This window comes from Stegodyphus dumicola, chromosome X1 (assembly GCF_044657685.1).
Source record: "Stegodyphus dumicola isolate Sdum_Otavi_A_Nest chromosome X1, ASM4465768v1".
NCBI classification, from domain to species: Eukaryota; Metazoa; Arthropoda; class Arachnida; order Araneae; family Eresidae; genus Stegodyphus; species Stegodyphus dumicola.
The window spans coordinates 135,168,471-135,191,820 of NC_140780.1; the positions used below are offsets into that span (position 1 = coordinate 135,168,471).

General features: G+C 32.8%; 1 protein-coding gene across 2 annotated transcripts in view; it reads right to left on the bottom strand.

Moving 5' to 3' along the window:
* Positions 1–23,350, bottom strand: part of HERC2 (E3 ubiquitin-protein ligase HERC2) — a 599,575-nt gene that overhangs the window by 111,326 nt on the left and 464,899 nt on the right. For both annotated transcript variants that reach the window (XM_085808058.1, XM_085808057.1), the window contains exons 63-64: positions 2,016–2,123; positions 1,640–1,927 (exon numbers count right to left, since the gene is read on the bottom strand). In XM_085808058.1, coding sequence (XP_085664184.1) covers positions 1,640–1,927; positions 2,016–2,123 — 396 coding nt within the window. The remainder of the gene's footprint in view (positions 1–1,639; positions 1,928–2,015; positions 2,124–23,350) is intronic.

A 23,350-nucleotide genomic window follows, 5' to 3' on the forward strand; every position in this document is an offset into this window, starting at 1 on the left:
TATTAAATATATCAGAGTTTGCAGTTAAGACCATGGAATTTGCACAAGACCTTTATTTTCTCATGCCTAATACTATATATCTCTTCATACAGGATATGAGATATAAGTTGGGGTTGAAGAAAAGCTAGTGTTACAACTTTTTAGAGACACATAGGAACAATTAATAAAGTTTATAGTTATCCCTGACCAAAATGTAACTTTGGCTTTCAATGCTGTGTATTAGATTGCTCATGAATTTCTGAAATAACAAAGTATACTCATTAAGAATACAACCGTGAAGGTTCTGTAGAAGTTCTTTTCTTGTAGCTATCGTGGACACTGCAGTGACGAAAGTCGATATTCTAATGCATCCATACCTGTTCTATGTTATTTAAATACACATATTATGTGGACCACACCATCCTTTGTATTCCTTTGCCTTCAAGGTAATCAGTCATTAATGCAGTACAACGAGGATTATGCTCATCCTAATTATCCTCCATTATGAAGAACTTATTACCAATTGCATTCTTAAACAACCTTATGAAAGGATCAAGAGCCTTATTTCTGTGCATTTCAGCATTTATAGTTTCACTACTAAAAACGTGTATGTCAGTATGACCATTCAGAAAGATGTGCCCATTGAAGCCATAATTCCACCATCTCTGTAAAAATGCCTTTCAGAGATACTTTTAGGCTTATTGCATGCATTTTGCTCAAACCAGATGGTAAACATGTCAGAATTTCTCTCCAGACAGAAACAAGACTCATCAGTTAAGAGAATTCGATTACAATCTGTTGTACTCTAATGAAGATGATTTCAACATCACTGCAACTGCATGCATTTTGCAACCCAAGTTGGTGAGACACAATCTGTGGGCCATACATCCCTCTTTTAAGCAGCCCATCATTCATGATATACCTGGGCAATTCCATTTTTAAAACTGTAGTGAATTCACTTGGAAGACGGCTGAGATAAGATATCTACTTCTTTTAGCAAATGTTGGTAAATGATGGATCTGAGACTTGACCCGGCTGTCTGCATACATCATCAGCATCTTTAAACTGGTCCCAGATTCCTAACATGAAGATTTTGGCTACTTTTAAATCTTTAGCGACTTGTGTCAGTGTCTGTCCTGCTTTCATTCCCCTGATAGCACATCATTTTCAGAATCTGTCAAATGCTTTCTGAATGACAGGTTCCACCTTTCCCACATGAAAATTTCATCCATCTACACGTGTAAATCCTTGAAATAACAGCATCCTCTTAAAATCATACAAAAGAATTAAAAATTTGCATATTTTTGTGTAATGAAGTTGAATCCCACCAGACTATGTGGAATGTTTACCTTGACTTATCAACCAATGGCTTCTCACTGGATTTCACATAATAGCATGCCTTGTGAAGTGACAGCAGAAACTTGATCAACAGGAGTATTTTATATTTTATTTTATACTAGTAACATTTGACCTTTGACATAGCATAGAATGCCTAGGAAATGTGAGATATAGTAATCATTTCATACTCTGACTTCCTCAGCATTTGATATATTGCTCAGACATTCTGCATATGTTTGCTTTGATATACGGATGGTAATATACATAAAAGAAAAAGAAAACAACTACAAAGGAATTTAAAGAACAATGAAATAGTATTTACCAAGGGAACTTAATTGAGCACAAGAAGCTAGAGAGGCCGCTAATCTCGAAAGTGCATTAATATCTGCAGAGAAACTAATTTGTTTTTCTAAAAGAGACATAACTAAATCTATTGATGGTCCAGACATCACTGATCGATCAGATAATTCTTTATCAGGGCACTGAGGCATTACTGGATACACTGTAAATCGCCATCCCCAACCATTAACAGAACCATCGCTTATAAATTTCCACCTCAGTTCATTGCCTGGTATGTGAAGATCAGTGCACCATTCACCAGCTTCTCGACCTATATTAAAATTTTTTAAAAAGAATTGAGAGCTATGTATAATTCACATTAAAAATAACATACAATTAAAAAGGTGATGAAATCTCACCTGATTTTATTGCAACAATCTTTCCAGAGCCATCTAATATTGTTAATGGATCATGTCGTCTCTCAGTAGAGCACTGACGATCAAATTCCACTCTGAGATATACAGCACCTAAAATTATTTGTGATAATATTAAAAATGCACATGTCATGCATGAGTTAAAATGTACACAATGAAAATCAAAAATGAAACTGAGAAAAATTCAGCTACTTTGTCTGAAATTTGCATGATATCAGGGTTCGTAAACATTTCTGCACACGGAAATTAAGCACTTTTAAGGACTTTTAAGAAGCATTAGTGAAAAAACTCATGAGCAAATGGGAACTGAATAAATTCAATTGAAAATATTATCTATGCCAGAATTTCACTTTTGTAATACCATCCTAAAAATAAAATAGATCCCTAAGTAGTATGCATTATTACTAAACATGAATTAATTAACATAATCGTTAATGAGTTTGAGAATAAAATAAACTTTATGCAATTTATCAAATAGCATTAAATATCTTACACTTATAATAGTTGGTAATATTTGAAAGAAGATAAGAGACATTTACGTTTTACTAACAATTAGCTTTATGCTAATTTTTTTTATGTCTCATTTTGTCCCACACTTGGTCAGTCTAGAGGTTTAGTAAATAGCACGTAGATTTTATGTCAAACGGCATACGTTAAAATGAGAAATAAGATCATAATCAGCATCATTCATAACAAAAGACTGAATGTTGTCACCACTGCTGCTTGTCAAGAGAAAGACCTGCTGATTAGAACAAACCTGAAAGGCCTGATGTAGACACGGTTGGAAAGTGTTGAAAGTTATTTAGGCTCTGTTTGATGCAGTTAGTGACGTAGCTTCAAGTACAGTTCCGGGGGGGGGGGTTGTAACCCAGTTAATATAAGCCATTAAAGCACCAGAGGTGACAAGTTGTTTTGTATTATTTTAAGTCTCAGTAGATACAAAGAATAAGTTTAACTTGAATTTTTACATTTTTATATTTTATCTTGTGACCACAGTGAGTATTAATGAAAGGCAATAAGACTGAATGTCTTATTGCCTTTCATTAATACTCATATGTAGAGTTAATACTCTAATATGTAGAGATAATTTTTAAGGATAAGCAGTTAGTTATAAGTAATTACATTAGGTAGTTTGATAACCTTAGTCATTATAGATTTACATGATCACTATTAAATTATATATTTTTTAACAATATTTGTTAAAAAAAGCCCTATTAAAATCAAAATCTAATAAAATTTCACAGTGTAAAATATATGTAATTTATGACACAGATTCTTAAATGACATTTTGGCTAGTTTATATCGATTTCCTTCTCTTTAAGCATCTTTTCTAACAATTAGAGATTTGTCTCAATATGCAAACCAATGCTCTCGATAGTTTCTGCGTGCTTAATCTCCTAACTTATCAACCTCTCCACAATGTACCTATGACAGTTTAATTGATCTGGTAGAAGTTAAATTGTTCAAAATCCCACACAGACGTGAAGCTCATTATCGCTATGTCTGAAATTAACTACAATATCAGACAAAGGTTTAGATCAGCCTCTTATGTTCTAATGCTAACAAACTCAATCACAGCTCATGGTGACATAATTAAACAAGAACAGTCAAATTCAAACTAATAATGTGGGCTAGTGGTCAAAGATTATACAATTTAATTTTAATTTAATCTGGCTCAGTAACTCTATCATATGAGGAAACAGAAAATTATAGTAAAGGCTGAAATCATAAATAATTGGATAATTTACATAATAATAGCTGCACATATCTTTGAAGAATAATTTTCTTTATGTATTCAGTTTCTTCAACACGTTTCCCTTTCAGTTTAGAATTAAGGATTTTAATTAAGGATTTCTGGTATTCTAAAAAACACTAAATGCATTTAGATTGTACAGAAAAAGCGGCTAATTTTATTTTAGTAATATGAATATTCAGAAGAAATATGAAATATATATGGTAAAGGCCAGTTACAGAGCTGATGTGGTAGAATTTTTAGAATTAAATGACACACTAAACAACAAAATCTAGAAATGGCAAAACTTTTAGAATTTAGAGCTGGCATTGGAAGCATTTAGAAAGGAACTAGGCAACAGAATTTAGGATCCACAGAGATTGCATCAAGTGGGAAAATGCCTAGTGCCAGCTATGTGTATGGTACATTAAGACATATTAGATGAATCTTTTAAATTGTAAGTTTTCAGTCTTTTTATTAATAAAAAATCCCTTTCCATAATGGCTGCCCATGTGATAAGATTAGAAGTATTTTTGATATTTTCCATTCTTGTGTCTAGTGAAAAGTAGAGAAAATAAAGGGAAGATAAACATGTTAAGATTCTAGTATCAGAAGTACAAATTCGAAAACTTCATTCATTACTTCTCCAAAAAGTAAGAAATTCATTGCAAACTTTCTCTAAAATACATCCATTACGTGTTGATACCATGGAGACATTTTTCATTTTGTCACATATTTCTTGAATATTCTAGATTTGTGGGTCTATAAATCTTACCTTCAAATCCTTTTAAACTTTCCAAGCTGCAATGTATAAAATCCTAAAGAAAAATTATCCCTACCATTTCTGTAACAGCAAAAAGTCAGAAATAATTTTGGAAAAAAAAAAAAAGAGGGAAAAAGTATAAAATTCATTTTATAGAGGAACCTGATGCACATTCTGAGAATTTTGAATATTCTGAGACAATTACATGGGGAAATCTCTTAACAAGAAAAAATTAAAAACAAGACATTTTTAATTAATTACATAGCTAATTTTTCTTTTGCTAAGAGCTGTTTCATAAATTGTGCTTTATAGCATTATACCTTGTTTATTTTTCAGATTCAAAATATTGTATACTAAGTTGCCAAAACGAAACTTTATAATATGACACCGAAAAATAAAAATTTTTTATTTTAATGTTATTTTTTAAATATAATTTCATTATATTACCATTATTTTAATGAAGTTTATCAATGTTACGATGTTTAAAAAACATCGTCAAAAAATCCTCATCTCGGAATTAAAAAGTTTCTATAGAAACTAAGCTTAAAATCTCTAAAATGTTGAAAAGTCGCCAAATTTAGAACCACTTAATAAAAGAATTAACAACCCCAAAAGCAAAAAGTTAAGAGCTCTTTATTAGAAAAAATGAATTTCAAAATGCTTATACAGTCAAAAGTCGTTAATTTGGACACCCATAATCCGGACCTCAAAGCTACAAACTTTCTGCGCACGCGCCGCATCGACGCATGCGCGTAAGACCTTTACGGCTGCGAATATGTTTGTGCGTGTGCGCAAAATACGTTTACAAGTGCGCGTTTAATGTATGACGGACGGTATATCTGTCTATCAATTTCACGCTGCTCTGCGGCAGGAGGGGGGACTCCGCAGCGCGCAATGAATTGAAAGTTGATCTGTCAGCACTATCCTCATCTTCAGGGCAGATGTTTTTATTTTATTTGGCTTACAATTCCTTACTAAATGTAGTATTTCATCTCGATGTACTCCGTCTTTGATATGATTTAAATCAAATTCCTTGTCATTATAATTCGCTTCCGATAGTGAAGAAAGTGACACAGAGGTTATTGAAAACGAAAAAAGTTCGATTGACAAATTAGTCGGTATTCTCGACACACTAATTATAGGACTTGAACAGCAGAAACTGAACAAGAAAGTATGTCTGTTTATAGAATTAAAGAGAAAGTATTATCACATAAAACGAAGCAACTTAAACAACTTACATTGAAAGAAATGTTTAATAAAGTAAACAAATAAATATTAAGCTTTTTTTTTTTTTTTTTGTAAATTTTGATACCCTTTAGATCATAATTGTTCTTTATTTCATAAATTATGGTTTCATATTTTTAATTTTATAATTTCTGCATGCCATCTTACCAGATTTAAACTGATGATCTATAATCCGGAATCGCCGAAGTCCCGACGAGTCCGGATTAATGACTTTTGACTGTATTTCACTTCTTGCTTAGAAACTCGTATCCCATTATTTATATTAGAAATAGAAACAAATTATAACTCATGAACCCATTCAAAAGATAACCATATATACAGCAGTAAATTGCCAAAAATATTCCTCCAAAATGCTAATTTACACTCAAAATGGCAGTCATAAAAAGAGACAGAAATTTCAGATGATTAAAATTAAGGACCTTCTGCTGATTTTGGCCAAAATTAAGGACTTTTAAGGACCAAAAATCGATTCCAAAAAATCTAAGGACTTTTAAGGACTCTTAAGGACCGTACAAACCCTGGATACACAGACCATCATAGAGTGCAGCACTCATGTTAGCGGTAATGAGAAACACTTCTCATAAATTGTACAAAAGGAAGTCACACAGAGCTGGTATAAAGTACTGCAACTGCATTTAGTTGCAAATGTTGCTCCTCACAGAATTCAGTTTGCTCTCATCAAAAACATGGCAGCTGCAATCGTGCTTCAAGCTTTGATCCAGAAAGGATTGTCAGATTTACAAGCGCTTTTTTTACTGCGACATATATGCTCATATTAGATATAAGGTCACAATGATGCGAACGTGGCTTCACTGTTTTGAGCAGGGAGGGAACAACTGATATGGCAGATCATTTAGTTTTAAATAAAGGTTATCTGCCTGATGCTTCATTATAGCTTTGACCTATGTCATCCTAGGAGATGGAGTTTGAAAGTTTGATGTAACATGCTAACATATCAAAAATATTTTTGTAAGGTATGCTTTAAATAACTTGTGATTTGTATGTTTTTTCTTTCTTATTATTTCCATTTCTTCCATCAGTCTAATCAGAATGCAGATTAGGTGAAGTTTGAATAGCGATCAAATGTGCAATTTAAGCAGTTTCACTTGTGAGCCATCCACTTGTTGCTGAGCTAGTTTGATAAATACTTTTTTACTCCTAAAGCTTATGTTTAGAGGTCCAAATAGTTGCAAATGGGGAGCAAGCATATTAACCCTTTGACATGCGTGATATTATTTTTATAATTTTTTTTTAAACTACAAGCGCTAGATATTGAATAATATGATCCTAGAGACAAATAATATATGAATTAAAAAAAATCTGCTTTTGCTCATTGTTCTGTGGGTGGTGGTTGCACTGTGAAACCACCGCGTGTTTAGGCCTTTGAAACTTATTGAGGTAGTAGGGGAAAAAACTTACCATTTTCCACGCGCGTTTCCAATAAATGACGAAATTTACAGATTTAAAAAAAAATGTATGTAAGAATTGCATTACATATAAATTTTTAACATTATTTTTTAAAATAAATCATCAGAAAAAATTAAAAAATAAACATTTATGTAATTTTTCTATAGCAGTGAAAATATAAGTACCTACATAATAAGGACACTTGGATAAATGAATTAAAAAACTCAATAAAATAAGGATAAAAAAGAAATCGGTGTTTTCTTTTTTTAATTTCTTTTTTATTTCAAAGATAAATTTTTTTTTGTGACACTGTTCAAAGCATGTTTTGTCTCTTTGGTACATGCATAGACCCACATTGCACGTTTCGCACATACATCTTGTTATATTAGGTTTCTTCCTTGTGCTACAAAATGTACACTGCCTGGATTTAATTTTCACTGGTATATGTCCGGTGTTATTTAGTTGCTTTTCGTCTGGCACATGAAATTTGTGGTTTATTATGTAAATGGGGGGGGGGGTTGGTACGGATTGTTCGTCTCCCATTCATACTTATTTTATTCGTATTTCGTCTCAAAATATTCAGAAAATATTTTTTATTTAAATAAAACTTATAACCAATTTCTATTTTTAATTATAGCAAAGTATATTTACATTAAATTTAAATCACAGGAAATAATTTATAAAATCACAATACTAGCTTGGGGAGCAAGTGTGTTGATGTCAGAGAAAAGTATTTGGAAAAGAAAACCTTTTACTGGGCAGGTGCATGTATTGTTTAGTACTAAAATAACCTTTATCTATATCCGGGTAAAAATAAACATTCCTATTTGAAAAGCAAGAGAACGCCATTGAGAAGCAAACGCCAGTGGTTTCAAGGCGCGACCACCAAGCCTCTAGAGGATTGTAAGCATTGTGACACAATGGTCTAGTGGCGCAGTGGTCGCGCCCTGAAACCACATAGCAAATGCCATATATAGAGAGGTTTTTTTATATATGCAGTTTAATTACTGCAATTTTTTATTGTTTATGATAGAAATCATGATGTGCGATGACTAACTTTTGAAATTTAAAGTTGTTTATATTAATAAAAGGAAGTTATTTTGTCTCATCGAAAACAAATTTTAAAAGGCGTCCGTTCTGAAGTATTAATACCTAAAACATATATGCTTCTACAGTCATTTTGTGTTATTTAGATGTAAAAGATCAGTAATCAATTCGTTTTCACTAAAAAATTTTGGAAAAAAGAGGAGGAAAAAAATTCGGAAAATGGTGGTTTCAGTGCACAACCACCGCACGTCAATGGGTTAAATCTATTTTTGTGTGACATATACACTGCCCTACAAAAGTTAAGGAACAGCATGTTTTTTTCAAAGCTCCTCATTACATAAATGTCAGTAACATTTAAATTTATATGCATGATCACAATGAAGTTTAAGAAAATATATGCAAAAACAATAGCTACCACTTTTAATTTATAGAAAGAATTACTTATATTAGAATTGGAGAAAAAATGCAAAAAATGTATGCTTTGTTCAGGAGTGTTCAATTGTTATTAGCAGTTTCTTTGACAATATCCAGAAGAGTCTATTAATGTCCAAGAGAAGTCATTTGTCCAATTTGTTGAGGTGGTGAGCGATCGGAAGGATGGAAATAGGGATGTCACGAGCAGATGCTGCTAGACATCTCAATGTCTCTGATAATGTGGTTCACCGACTATGGAATCAGTTTGAATTTGAGGATTCTGTGTCTAGCAGACATGTTCCAGATAGGCTAAGAGTTACAACACCTGCAGAAGACCATTAATTAGCTCTTTCGGCCCACAGGAGGAGTAACTTTACTGTGTCTCAGCTCAGGGCAGGTCTTATAGTGGCAACAGGTACAAGACTGCCAGCTACTACAGTGTGCAGATGCCTACACAATTCACATCTATATGTAGGAAGCTCAGTTGTTTGTGTTCCCTTGACCCGAGGACACATGTTCGTAAACTGATCTGGAGGGGAAAATGTTCCAGATACAACCAATCCCCAACTATGGAAAGGCATAATTTACAGAGGTCGTAGAATAATGGTTTAGACTCAGATTTCTCTCGGTAGTCACACACACCTGCATGTGTTGTATGGAGGAACTTTGTGAGATAGCGAGACGAGATCTTTGATCAATATGTCCGTCAATATGCTGCTGCTATTGGTCCTGGATTTCTTCTGAGGGACAACAATGCACGACAGCACAGAGCTTGGGTTGCTGAAGAATATCTTGAGGGTCATGATATGGAGTGGAGGAAATGGCCAGCTCAATTCCTAGTTCTGATAGCCCTGAATCTGATAGAGCATCTTTGGGACTACCTTGGGAGACAGGTTGCTGGTTTAAATCCTCCAAGATTGTTAGATGAGCTTGAACAAGGATTACTTTATGTCCAGTGATTGCTCCCCATTTCACTGACCGACAACTTAATTGGCAGCATTGAACGTTGCTGTCAGCAATGTATTGCAGCTAGGGGTGGACACATTCCTTGTTATAACACATTTTTGTAATGTTACCACAACATTTTTCCACAAAAAAAAAAAAAAAAAAAAAAAAAAACTGTGATGTACTGTTTCTGCAAGACTGGATTTCTCTGCCAAGAGTGCAATTTTGTGTTGTAATTCATGTTTGTGTCGAACTTTAGAAACACTCTATGTCGCATTAATTAAAGAAGTGTTCAGTGAACATGTCCTCTAAATTTCTTGATTCTATGTTCCTTCATTTTCAAATTAGACTGCAAAACCATGCTGTTTCCTAACTTTTGGAGGGCAGTGTATATACAGGCATCGTATTTCCAAGACCAGCAAGTAGTGGTGGATGATTTCTTGTTGAATTTTAATTTACCTACAGAACTAATAATAACAAGCTTTTACTTAATAGTGTACGTGCTAGTACTTTAGTGTTAACACACATTTACTTAAATTTTACCTCTTGGTCAGTTATATTAAAGAGTTCAAGGGCTTTTCATAAAATGAAAAAATAGTAAGTTGTCTAAAACAAAGAGAAGTTAAAAAACGTGTAGTTCTAAGAATGAGTCAAGTTTAATATTATATTTCGTCTCCCATACTGCAAGACTTTACAGCCACAGCTGCCCATGCTTTATCTAGGATTACAAGAAGGTATGTTTTCTTATTGAAATAGTTACTCATGTTGATATAATCAGGTGATCCCAAACAGAAGTGCAAGGCATTCAATCAGCCAAACAGGGCTGGCAGAAATGGGGCTGTACAACCTGCAGTGTAGTTGGGTGATGTATAAAAGGGGCCCTGTTCAACAGTTAAAATCACATCAATTTTTACTAAGAATTATGAGATTATGAAGAAATAATTTGGAAAAATTTAAAATGAAATATCTGCCGCTCTCAAAAACCAATTACACAAAACAAATTTAACATAAATATTTTTTCAATGATATCAAGTAGAGCATCAAATTCATTGAAAAATAAAAATTTTAAAGTTTTGTGATTTTTGTACCATGCTATATTTTGTACCAAACTGCATTTGTTATTATTTATTGATTGAAGTTTGAAACGTCCTGTCACATCACACCATCTTGAAATAAAGAATTTAAGAGTGCAACTGAAAATTTAAGAGTTAATGCTTTAATGATCAGTAGTACAATTTTGTTTACTTATGTTAATTGTAGGTTTTCAATCAAATAGACAGGATTAATGATTCAAGCACAACAGATGACTGGAAAAGGCATTCCTTCTTTTAGCACTTTCTAAGGAAAACTGGTTCACTTTTATGTTACACATATGGGTAAAACACAGAACTCCCATGCAGCTAGTCTGTTTGCTATGGTTTGAACTTGGGTCAAATTAGCTGCATACAGTAGCTAATTCAGTAGTATTCTTATCCACTTGGATGGATGCTGTTAACTAAAAATAGCTTTATCTACTTCAGTTTCTCAAGAGATTACATGGTACATTTAAACTGGATTAAAAATAATTATAATAATAATTGTAGAAAGTTATCAAAAATGAAATATCTCAAACACAAAAAACAATGAAATTGAATCAAATGTCATCAATTATCAAAAATAGTTAAAGTTATCAATTAATTATCAAATTAGTCTGAAGACTGTAAATAAATAATTATAAGCAAAGAGATAATTTGCAGTGAAAGAGGACTTGGTCAGATGCTGATCATAATTTATGAATACTAATGCAAAAAATAGGGACTACTCAAAACAAAAATAAAATATTGTCAAATGATATGGATACATGCAAGCAAATTTCAATAAATGTATATTATAACATAAAAGTGGTAAACACTGAGGTGATATCAAGAACATGATTCATTTATTCATTAGACATTAGCTCTTATTTTTATGCTACGTAGTATAATTTTCACACTTGCTGGGAATAAAAATCACAAAAGGCAAACTGTCAAAATTTACATAACATTTACAAAGGTACAAACAAATTTCTTGAAATTAAAAATCAGGATATGGATATAATCAGGATAAAATAGAAATAATGAAGTTCTTTGATGTCAGTGTGTAGCTTTAGAAGAATAATTAAATATATTAATTTAAAAGAATAATAGAAGTTCCATATAATTTTTTTGAGTTGCTACATTTATGCACGAATATATTATGCATTACATGTTAATTTTAAGACCAAAAGAATTTTACAATTTTAAGTAATATGATAAAGTATTTATTCATACTTTAGGCTACTAAATATTATTCCATGTTTTTTGGCTATGCACTTGGTATAAGCAAAATAGGTCACACAAAAAGCAAGAACACATTTCTGCCCTTGGTCAAAACCTTGAAGGCCGATGTGTTTTGTTTTGAATATAATCTTAACCTCTGCATATTACGTAATAAAATTTATAATGTTTTCAACAAAAAATTATTTATAGTGTGCACACATTAGTTCTTTTTACATGCAGTTCATCAACCTTCTTTATTTCTAAATAATTTGACATCATCAGCCAGAGAAAAACATAACCAATAAATGTTACTTTTAAAGGTCTCCAAAAAAATTTCTAACAAAAATGTTTGTTAAAGGTGTAGAAGGCATTAATGGAGTAACTGAAATCCATGAAAACCTCTTTTAAAGGTTCTGGTAATTGATGATTTTAGAGCTCATTATTTGTATGATGCAATACCTAAATATCTGGGGAGAATGTACTCTTTCAAGATCAAGGATATGGCAAAGGAATGAATACAGAAGGAGAAAAAATGAATTTTAAATTTTGTAGTGAATCACGTCTAGAGCAGTGGTGGCCAAAGTGCAGCTCTCGCAGGCAATTTGTGCAGCTCATGCATATAAAATATATGTATGAAATACGGTAAACTAAAACTATTCAGTATCCAAAAGGAAGTAATTAATTAGACTAGACTCATTTTACAAAGTTATCAGGGATTTATTTCTATTTAAAATCTCCACTACTTCTATAATGATGCAAATATGAACTTGTGGCTTTTAGAAAATCTAAATGCGGCTCTTGAACATTCCTGAATTCAAACGTGCGGCTCTTACTGACATAAAGTTTGGCAAACCCTGCTCTAGAATATTCATTCTGTGTACAGCCCAAAAGCAGCCAAGTGGTAAAGTCACTGAAAACTGGTAGTTTAGTCTAAGGTTTGAATCCCGTGAAGGGGCTGGCTGCATGGGCATTTTTATGGTTTTCCTCATGTGTGATGTACATGCACACCAGTTTCTATTAGAAAGTCCTCCATGAAGGCATCCCTCCCTTTAGGCAGATAGCCCTTGAATGCTTTGTCTTAAACAAATAAACCTAAACCTGTGTGCTACTCAAGCTCTAAATTTAGATATAAAATGTTTCTAAAATTCAGAGAAGACACTAAAATTCTTTTCTTCACCCAGACTTTGGACAATTATTTTGAAATCCATACCCAATTTAATATTGAAGTAACAATTAAATATTGAAGGATAGAAATAATGCAATAACCATAGAAGCAGCTTGAACCCTATGACATCATCTAATTAGAAATTTGTACTGCACCGTACAAAATTTTTCATTAATATACAATAGTTCTAATTTACGTTTTATTTGATAATTTGACTTCATATTCTCAAAATAATAAATATTTTTAGTAAACAGCTCCATAAATTATGAAAATTAAATTGTTTTGCAATACACTGAACGGTAAACACATTTTTAATAGAATGCAGAAAAGCTACATACTGCAAGAAAAATGCACTTGAAATTAAAAAGGAAAAGTAATAATAATAAAAATAAGGAATCAGTATTTTAAGTCTGGAACTCAAATTCAATGAAAGCATAGGACAAGACACTTTCAGTACCAATGTAATGACAAATCACCACAAAACCTGTGAATAAATTTAGAATGAACATTTTACTAAGCTTTGAAACCTGTGTCCACTCGTTTAACCTTTAACTGCTGTGAGCAGTCTGAAAGACCGCTGAGAATTTTCTAACTATTGTTTCCACCCCTACAAATGTAGAATGGTCCCATTCCTTCCTCCTACCTTCCCAAACCAGTCTCACAAGGTTATATAGCCAGTTTACCACTTCCAGCTTTATTATGATTTCAGTTACCATGTATTTTATTTTTTAAGTTGCCTGGAAGACTGCTCACAGCAGATGCTTACCAATTTTAGTGGACGATAGACATTATTTATCGGATGGTTGTTTTTCATAAAAGTCATAAATATGGCTTCAAATTTTTCAAGAAAACGTCCTGTGTATCTCACTCAAAAAGAAATTTAATATCTTGTGAATAATTTTTCTGGTGTATAATACTCTGAATCTGAGGAATCATGTAGTAATTCACAGTGAAAGCAAAAGTTAATCTGAGCTTTCTGCAGATGAATATGATAATTTTTCTAATGACAAAATGATAATTTTTATGGAAAAAAATCACTTCAAATTGTGTAAAAAAGAACCAAATTGGGCGGTATGAATACCAAAGCATAACATAATTATTCAGCTGCTAGCTGTGAAACATCCTGCAAAAATAGGCTCTAGAGCAGAGCCCGAAGATGCTTGGAATTTACTTTTTGATAAAGGAGTAAGCTTAGTCATGAAATAGACAAATGTAAAAATCAAAGAGTGTAGAATAAAATATTCTGATCCAAATAGGTATGAATTGATGGATACTAATGCAATGGAAATCAAAGCCTTCCTTGGACTTTTAATTTATTCTGCCATATTCAAATCAAATCATGAAGCTGTTGATTATTTATTTGCACCTAACAGTACAGGATGGTAGGTATTTGGATGTGTAACTTCCAAAGTGAAACTTTCATTTTTATTGAATTGCTTGCAGTTTGATGACTTTAAAACAAGAAATGAGCATATGGAAATCAATAAAGCAGCTCCAATATCAGAAATATTTTATGCAATCATAAGAAATTTCCAACGCATGCATTCTATTGGAGAATTAGCATGTATTAGATGCTCGCAAAATTTAAAGCAAACAGCAAATATAAAATGTACATGCCCCCCCAAAATGGCAAAATATGGATTAAAAATTATGTGCCTTTGTGATACAAGGAACAATCTTTGTAATGCATATATCTACTGTGAAAAAGATTCTGATGAAGATGGGTTTACTGAAGAAGGGGGAAAAATTAGTAAATCCACACAAACAGTGCACCAACTGATTTAACCTTTGAAGCATACAAATAGAAACATTACTGCAGCCAACTGGTTTTTCTTAATGGAATTAGTGAATTGCCTAAATGACAGGGATCTTATATTTATAGGCACATTGAAAAAGAATAAAAAGGAGATCCCGAAAGAATTTCAAGTGAGTAAGGCAAGAGAAATACCTAGTTCTTTGCATGGATTTACAAATGAAATTATGCTTGTTTCTTATGTTCCCCAAGAAAAGAAAAGTATTAATTTTGATTTCATTAATGCACCATAGCGGTGAAAATTATGGTAATACTGGGAAACCAGAAATTACAGTTATACAATTTGACAAAAAGAGGTGCTGATGAATTTGACAAGAAGTGCTCCATTTACTCAAGCAGTCAACAAACTCAATGTTGGCTTATGATGATATTTTTTAGAATACTTGATATGTGTGCTATGAATTCATTCATATTGCTCCAGTCATATCCTGATGCCACAAAATTGAAAAGAAAATAATTTATGCTTTTATTAGCAAATCAACTTATTAAACCATATCTGAAAGTTAAGATAACTTCTGCTTTTTTTGCCAAGGGAACTGAAGATAACAATTAGAAGAATCCTTGGACAGAATGTAATTAAGGGAATGGATTTATCAAATCAAGAAGAAAAATTAGAAAAAAGAGAAACATGTAGTCTACCCACCTTGTAAGAAGAGAAAAACAGCATACAAATACTTTGAATGCAAGGAACCAGTGCATCTTCAGTGCTCTCAAAAAATGTGTTTTGACTGTGTATTATCTTACGATTTAAATTTCCTTCTTATTAATCTGTTTTCTTTATGTTCCAGAATATTCCAAGTCTGGAATAGTCCAGCATGTTCATCTGTTGATATATAAGTAGCTGATATTCAGTTCGAAATAATACAAATCTTGAGTTTAGACTTGAATACTTACTTGCCTGTTCATTTGTACGATCCCTTCATCTACGCGACAGTTTGGTGTATTAATTTTGAATAATACACCAAACTGTGAAAAACTTTGAATAATTTTGATTAATAATAATAGGCGGCAGGTACCACTCAGTTACTACAGCAGAGTTATGCAAAAACCTGTGGATTCTAGGACTTTACTCCTGAGTTTGGGCTCTTACAGGATTTGCTTGTAAAAGATCAAGAAAGATGGTTGATGAGAAGGAAACCGAGCAGAATCCTCCAGCAGGAGTTAGTTCTGCTTTGAGTAACATCGCACCAATACCGATTCTGATGTACCAGCTACCCAGAAGCCCATGTATATTCGCTGGGGACAGCCAAGAAGGTACTAACAGATGGCTCAAGGACTTTGATCGAATTGCCAAATATAACCACTGGGACGATCAAATGTGTCTGGCGAATGTCATTTTTTACTTCTCTAGAACTGCTCGACAGTGGTTCAGTAATAATGAAGACACATTTACCAGTTGGACTGTTTTCAGGAATGCTCTTAAGAACACATTTTCCCGTGCAGCTGACATAAAGCACCAAGCTATCCATATGTATGAATGATTACTATCCATATGTGTGCAGCAAATCGATGAGACGTCTGAAGCTTACATTCAAGATGTTCTCTCTTTCTGCTGAAAAGCAAACCCATCCATGTCTGAAGATGAGAAAGTGGCCCATGTCATGAAAGGTATTGCTGAAGATTTGTAACAGGTCCTGTCGTCCCAGGACTATGACAGCGTCAATGCCTTTGGGAAATGCTGCCGTCACATAGAAAAGCCTTCGATGAAGACATACCGCCCGACTATGATTCCAGAGGCTACCTAATGTCTCTGTGGTGTTGGCCAATGCGGATGCCAATGAACTAAGGTCTATAGTGTGCACCATCATCAGAGAAGAGCTTCAGAAGATCCTGCTGCCAGTTCAGGGCTACACAGAAATAGAACTTGTAGCACCGAATGACATAGCATCTGTGCTCTGAAAGAGGTTACAGAGGCACTGGCATCACTCAAAGGAGCAGGGAGAAGCAAAAACACTACTCAACATTCACTTCCAGTTAGGCCACAGCCAAGGTGTGAAGCCAGCCAGAGAACTACTTCACAATGTACGACAAATCTGTGAAAGGCTGACAATAATGTGACTCTCTGTTTTCATTGCAGACGCCAGGTCATGTTCTCAGGTACTGTTCCATACATCACACTTAGTTGCTATGACATTGCAGTGACCTCTCAATGTTGCCTTTTCTTCACATTACCTGTCGCATTGTGATGTGGATGTGAATGTCGTACGGATGTCACATACACATTGCAGCAAATGTTTAATGTGACAAGAAATTCGCAGTCTTCAACCACCCTGCCCTTTCTTGACCTTGCACACGTAATTCTTCTTTAATGGGAGGTATACCTGTGCGCTGAATTCCCTCCCCCCGATTCATTGCTATGTGTTTCAGTATACTTTCTAAATAAATTATTCTTTTATGCTAATAGCTTCCAATTTTAGTTATTTCTTTTTTATTAAAAATATTAACAGTTTTTAGCATGTTTTTATTGATGTGGTACTTCGAAATAATTGAAATACCGTATATACCTGCGTATAAGTCGACCCCCCCACTTTGACATAAAAAATTCGCAGAAAATAAGAAACCCGCATATAAGTCGACCCCCCACTTCCGAAATCGATCAGGAAACTTCGAAAAATTTTTTTTAAGATACCAACATATCCAAAACGCAGGATAATTGGGGGAAAATGATCGTATATAGTAACCTTCTAGAATTTGTTCCGGAAAAGATTTGTGTACATAAAATCTATCTGCATTTTCCCTTTTTAAAAGTTAAAAGAAATATTCAAAACTGTTCAATTATTGCATGGGCTATTTTTTTAAATTTTGACATGTATGCCTGTTAACAAAAGTATTTCATGAATGAATAATAACTATTATAAAGACTTATACATACGTAAAAACTATCTGCATTTCTCTTTTCTTGGCGGAACTTTTTTATTGCTCGATATTGATCGGTTGTTCGGGGGCCGAAAATTCTTTGGTTTAATCGAAACTTATTCTAGTTAAAGTATGAAAATCTGTGATTAGTTCGTCACATAATTTAAGTCATGAAATTACTTCAAGTAAGTGACTTATTTGATAAGTCGTCCAATTTGAGTGCGGGAAGAAAACAACTGCATTATATAAAGAAATTTTTGAACTTCCGATTCTTTTAATTTTTTGTGGCCCCGCGTATAAGTCGACCCCCTCCCACTTTGAAGTCTTTTTTTTGTCCAAAATATCTCGATTTATACGCGGATATATACGGTATATTCTGTGGTGAATGGATTCACATTCTACTGTATCTAGTGTTATCAAGAGAGACTGACGAAAGAGTTTGTTGTCTGCATAGCGTTTGTCTTAAGGATTTTCGCGACCATTTTTTTTACTTTTGTTCACCAAACACATCGTTTGTGCTACATTTTCAGGTAAGCACAGTTTATTGTACGTTGAGGTGAATGATATCAGTAATAATTAATATGTAATAATAAAAGCGTAATTTAAATGCTATGAACAAAAAGAAACACTGGCAGTAGACTAACTTTTATTTGTATTACAAAGAAAGCAGAAGCAAGGGCCATTATCAAAAGTCATCTTATTTTTGTCTCACTGCTTAGAAATTTTAATTTAGGGAGTCAGGTTTTTTTTTGCTAAATATAATTCACTTTTTGTTGTTTTTAATGTTAAAAGACAATATGGAAAAAAATTGATTTTATGCATTTTACTGCAGCACTTTCATCGTATTTAGCTATTATTCTAAATTATTCACAAAATAATTACTTACTTCCATGTGTGGTACTTATAGCCACATTATAGATGATGCATGAATTCCATAACCACGTTTTAGTTATATAGAACATATTTTTTAATTATTATAACTTTACAAGTGGTGCATTACTTTAAAACACAGAACACACACTACATGTTTTCTATATGTAAATTTCTGAGTTTTAAAATTTATCATATTCAATCTTTTCTTTTCACAAATTATGTCAAACTTTTACGTATAATATATTTGTATTGCTAAAGTAACCCAATTTCCTTATTAAGAGATTTAGTTAGAGAAAAATATTTCCTAGTTTAGGTCAAAATATTTGAATACGGCAAAACATACGAGGGCTGTCTACTTAACCCACGAGCATGCGCGCCGGGTATATCATACCCGGTGGCATATTCTATGTCCCTTATCTCAAAACCCCCTTCCTGGAAATGGACGAAATCTTTTGTAGCTGAATTCAAGGTCACATTCATGAAGCTGGGAAACCGTGGAGTGATTCGTTGAATACTTTTCCAGGAATTGTACCGTTTTGGTATGTGACACCCACGTGCCTTCTCGCGTCTCTCAGATTTTCACCCTCACTTTCTTAGTTAGTCAGCATGGCGCGGCATCTAAGTTATGATAAAGAAATGGAAAAGGTTCAGAAATATGCCAGAAACCATTTCAATAGATGATGAAACATTTAGACAAGAGGAGGAAGAATTAATAGATGAAGAACACAAAAGTATTTATAATTCATCAATAGACAGTGATACAGACACTGAATTAGATTGTGAATTAGAAAATCAATGAAATGATGAAAATTATGTTGGTAAAAATGGCTTGGTATGGAAGAAAAACAAATTTCGAAAGAATGTTGGGACTAGTTCTAAAAGCATTATCTTTAAAATTCTAGGAAATACTAGTTATTCGAAAGTGGAAGATTACTCAAATCAACGGCGGCAGCAAATCATGCTCCCTTTGAAACTAAAAGCAAAAATAATTTCAGGAAATTGCAACATGGAAACACCATCTAAAAAGATGAAAAAAGTTTACAGAAAATGTGCTGAGGGCCCTAAAAACAAGGACAAAAAGACACGGTTTCTGTGTGAGAAATGTAATATCAGTATTTGTATAGAGCATATGTGTTCAGTCTGCCTGAGATTTGCAAAATAACTGTGTTAAGTACTTCGTTTATTATATTCTTTAAAATATTCTAAAGTTCATTGTTCATTATGTCAATCCACATTTATACTCATATTTATATTATTAATGTAATTTAAAACATGTTAATTTCTTTTGAATATGACATACCCAGCGCGCCTTCTCGTGTTCGTAATTTTGGCGCGTGTGCTCGCGGGTTAAGAGAAGGGATGCCTTTGTGGAGGACTTTCTAAGGAAAATAACTTGTATTCACTTCATATATTAAAAGAAACATGAAAACCTGTGCAAAAGTATTTGTTACTTGAGAGATTAAGAGAATATATTTGTGGTATTAATATTTAAAATAGATACATAAATTATTTACATGATAACAATATAAAAATAAGAAAATTATAGGAAATTATATTTCATCTTTACTTATATATGAAGGAAGTTAAAATTTCACTTGTGACCAAAGAGTATAAATTAATACTAATTTGTCTCTAAAAGTACAAGTTACTTCATGTTATAAAGAAACCGAATTACAAATTGTATTTTAAGAAAGTTAACCTATTGCAGACAATTTTATAAATGTAATGAAAATTACTATAAATTGAAATGTATAATTAAGCTTTACTGATAAACTTTATTCGAAATAATAATTTTATTTTAAATTAATATATTTCCCTTCTGCAAACAAGATATTTTATTTTGTTATTATAAACTTAAAAATTACATCTAACCCTCTAATTACATCTAATTTAATTATCTAAGCTTATCACATCTAGTTTTGCTTTAATGTATCATTTGCAGAAATAGACATTGAAAAGATACTAATTTCGGCGATCGTATTTAAAAAGCTTAGAAAAATTAAGAAAGGAATCTAAAAATTTCATTGGGATAACTTGGAAATTTGCATATTATAAAACATTGATGAATCAAAGTCTTTGCCAAACAGGGGAAGAAAAACTGACTTTAAGGTAAAATATAACTTCATGGAACTCTTTTCATTGGGACAGACTTCAGTTCTTTGCCACATTTAAATAAGCAAATAAATTCATTTGGAAATTTTATAACAGAAAGCCAATTCCTAAAGAGTCAATCGGAGTTCTGGTTAGGTTAGATTATTTAATCACGGCAAAGCCTCGAGGGCTATCTGCCTAAGGGAAGGGATGCCTTCGTGCAGGACTTTCTAAGGGAAACTGCCTCATATATACGTTACACATAGGGAAAACCACGAACTCATGCAGCCAGGCTGTTCACGGGATTCAAACCTCGGACTGAACTACCAGTGATCAGCGACTTTACCGCTCGGCTGCTGGTGGGCATTGAAGGTTCTGAAAACTCCGTATAATTGCGCTGCATTATACTGTGGGACAAACAAATATTTCTTTTAGTGTAAGAGGAGGAGTTTTATATTTTCGTTATTTTTTAATTTTAACAAAAGTTGTCAAGTTATTCCTACAAAATTAAGTAGTGGAATTACTTTTATTTTCATAAATACAGCCAATTTCAATTTGAACTTAAGAATAACTGAAATTCAGTTTTAATTGTGTAGTTTCTAAAATGAAAGGCATAAACATGTTTTCATATTTCATTTCACACCGTGTTTTCATTTTTTTATATTAAAAAATCAAATAATCTATTTATCTTCAGTTAAACGTACACTAAGGAAACTGTTTCTTTAATTCTTGTCTAGTAAAAAAACTATAACATCATTGCTAAATCATGTATTGATGCCTTTTTGGCATTTTAACAGTTTAAAATCATTTCTGATTTCAATAAAGGAATCAAATGAAACCTTTAAAGAAAGTCCAGTTTAAAGAAAAATTAAGTACTTTAACCCTTTGAGGGGCGGTATATAAAATAATTTAAATTGTGGTAAAATTTCGCATGAACTATAACTTATGGACCCTAAAGACACAAAATTGAGACTTAAAAAAAATCTAGAGCAAAATCCTAAATTTTGATAGCCGGTATATATTTTATACCGGTGCCCCTCTAAGACATTTTTTTCCAGGTAGGTGCCAATTGTTAATTTTTGATTTTCAAATTAATTTTGCATACTTTTTATGTGCATCTGTAGAGTTATGCAAGTCTGAAGACAAAAACTTTTAAAATTTCAGTAGAAATTTAAAATTTAAAAAATAAAATATATGTTTTTATGCAATTTAATGATGAAACCCGGCTGAACCACCCTCACGCACACATACCTTACTACATTATCGAGGACCATAAAGCGCCATTTTTGATTTTTTGTAAATATAGGTTGTAATGTATCTTTTTGTTCAGGAAGAAACGCCGTTAAACAACTTTATTATTTTATACACCAGAAAGCTCTTATTTCGATTTTCAACTCCTTTGGCCTCCTAGAGGGCTTCTTTTCAACTTTTGGATAAATTCTAGTTTGCATCTAAAATGGGCCTTAGAAATATTTTCCCTCATTTCACAAACTGTGAAATTTATTTCAAAAACAACCTAATGCTAAATTTCTCTTGCATTCCCTAGTCTTTCATCTGAAATTAACAAAGACGATAAGAATAAAAGCATGCTTTCAAATCAGCAATTTTTGTGATTACACTAAGAGATGGATCTTCAGTGCACTTCCATTTCCCGTATTTTAAGCGAGCTTTCTCTTTGTGTGATCTTATCACACCACACAAAGGGAAGAAGGTTTGACTCCCGAATGACAAATCAGTTGTCAATCACCTCCTTTCATTTTCCTTGGATTCTAGGATTTTGGAAAACAGGAAGCAAAGGGTGTCTTTTGGAGACTAACACGCCTACAATTGTGTAAAATTTTGACCCCAGATAGCAATTTCGAAATCGATGAATCTTTCTCTTGGGAAAGGGTGAAGTGCTGAAGTTAAAATTTTTTGCTAAATAGAGATGAATGAAACTTGCGCAGAGTGAAAAAAGAATAAATAAAAAAAAAAAAAAAAAAATATTTGTATTCAGTTCTAGTGCAGAGTCAGTAAATTCCCCATCCCTTCATGAACATAATACTGAATCCTAAACAATTTGTAAACTAATCATAAACAAATTGTTACATCATAAACTATTATAATGTAAAGAAATGCTGTCATCTCTCACAGTAGAGAAGGAGAAGCCTGGTGCTGCCATCTATTGGCAAGGTACCCTCAGTAGGGGCGCCGGTATATATTGTATACCTGTATTAAAAACGTATACATAATCTTCTTTTAATTATCAGTTTTGATTGAAATGCAGTAAATATAAAAGGTCCAGCATATGTATGTCATATATTTGCAGATTTGGAATTTTTCTTTCCCTTCAATAGAATTGATCAATCTTCAAACATGATACCTTCGAACGAGGTATATTAATGTCATAACTGCAAAATACTGAGCATTCATAGGGTGGTGCTACTATTTAGAATCGAAAGGAAACACTAGAAACTTACGATTATAGCTTTTGGTATAGAGAAATTATAATTTTTTCCGAGGTTAAAAAATTGACAAACAACTGGTATGTACCGGTGCCCTTCAAAGGGTTAAAAAAAGTAAAGCATCAGGGTCTTATCATCAGATTTTAATATCTGAAACTAATCTCATAACTACTTCTCCTAAACACTTTTATTACGTTCCAAATTCTTATACATACAGTATATGTACCCCATTATTTTCAAATGTCTGAT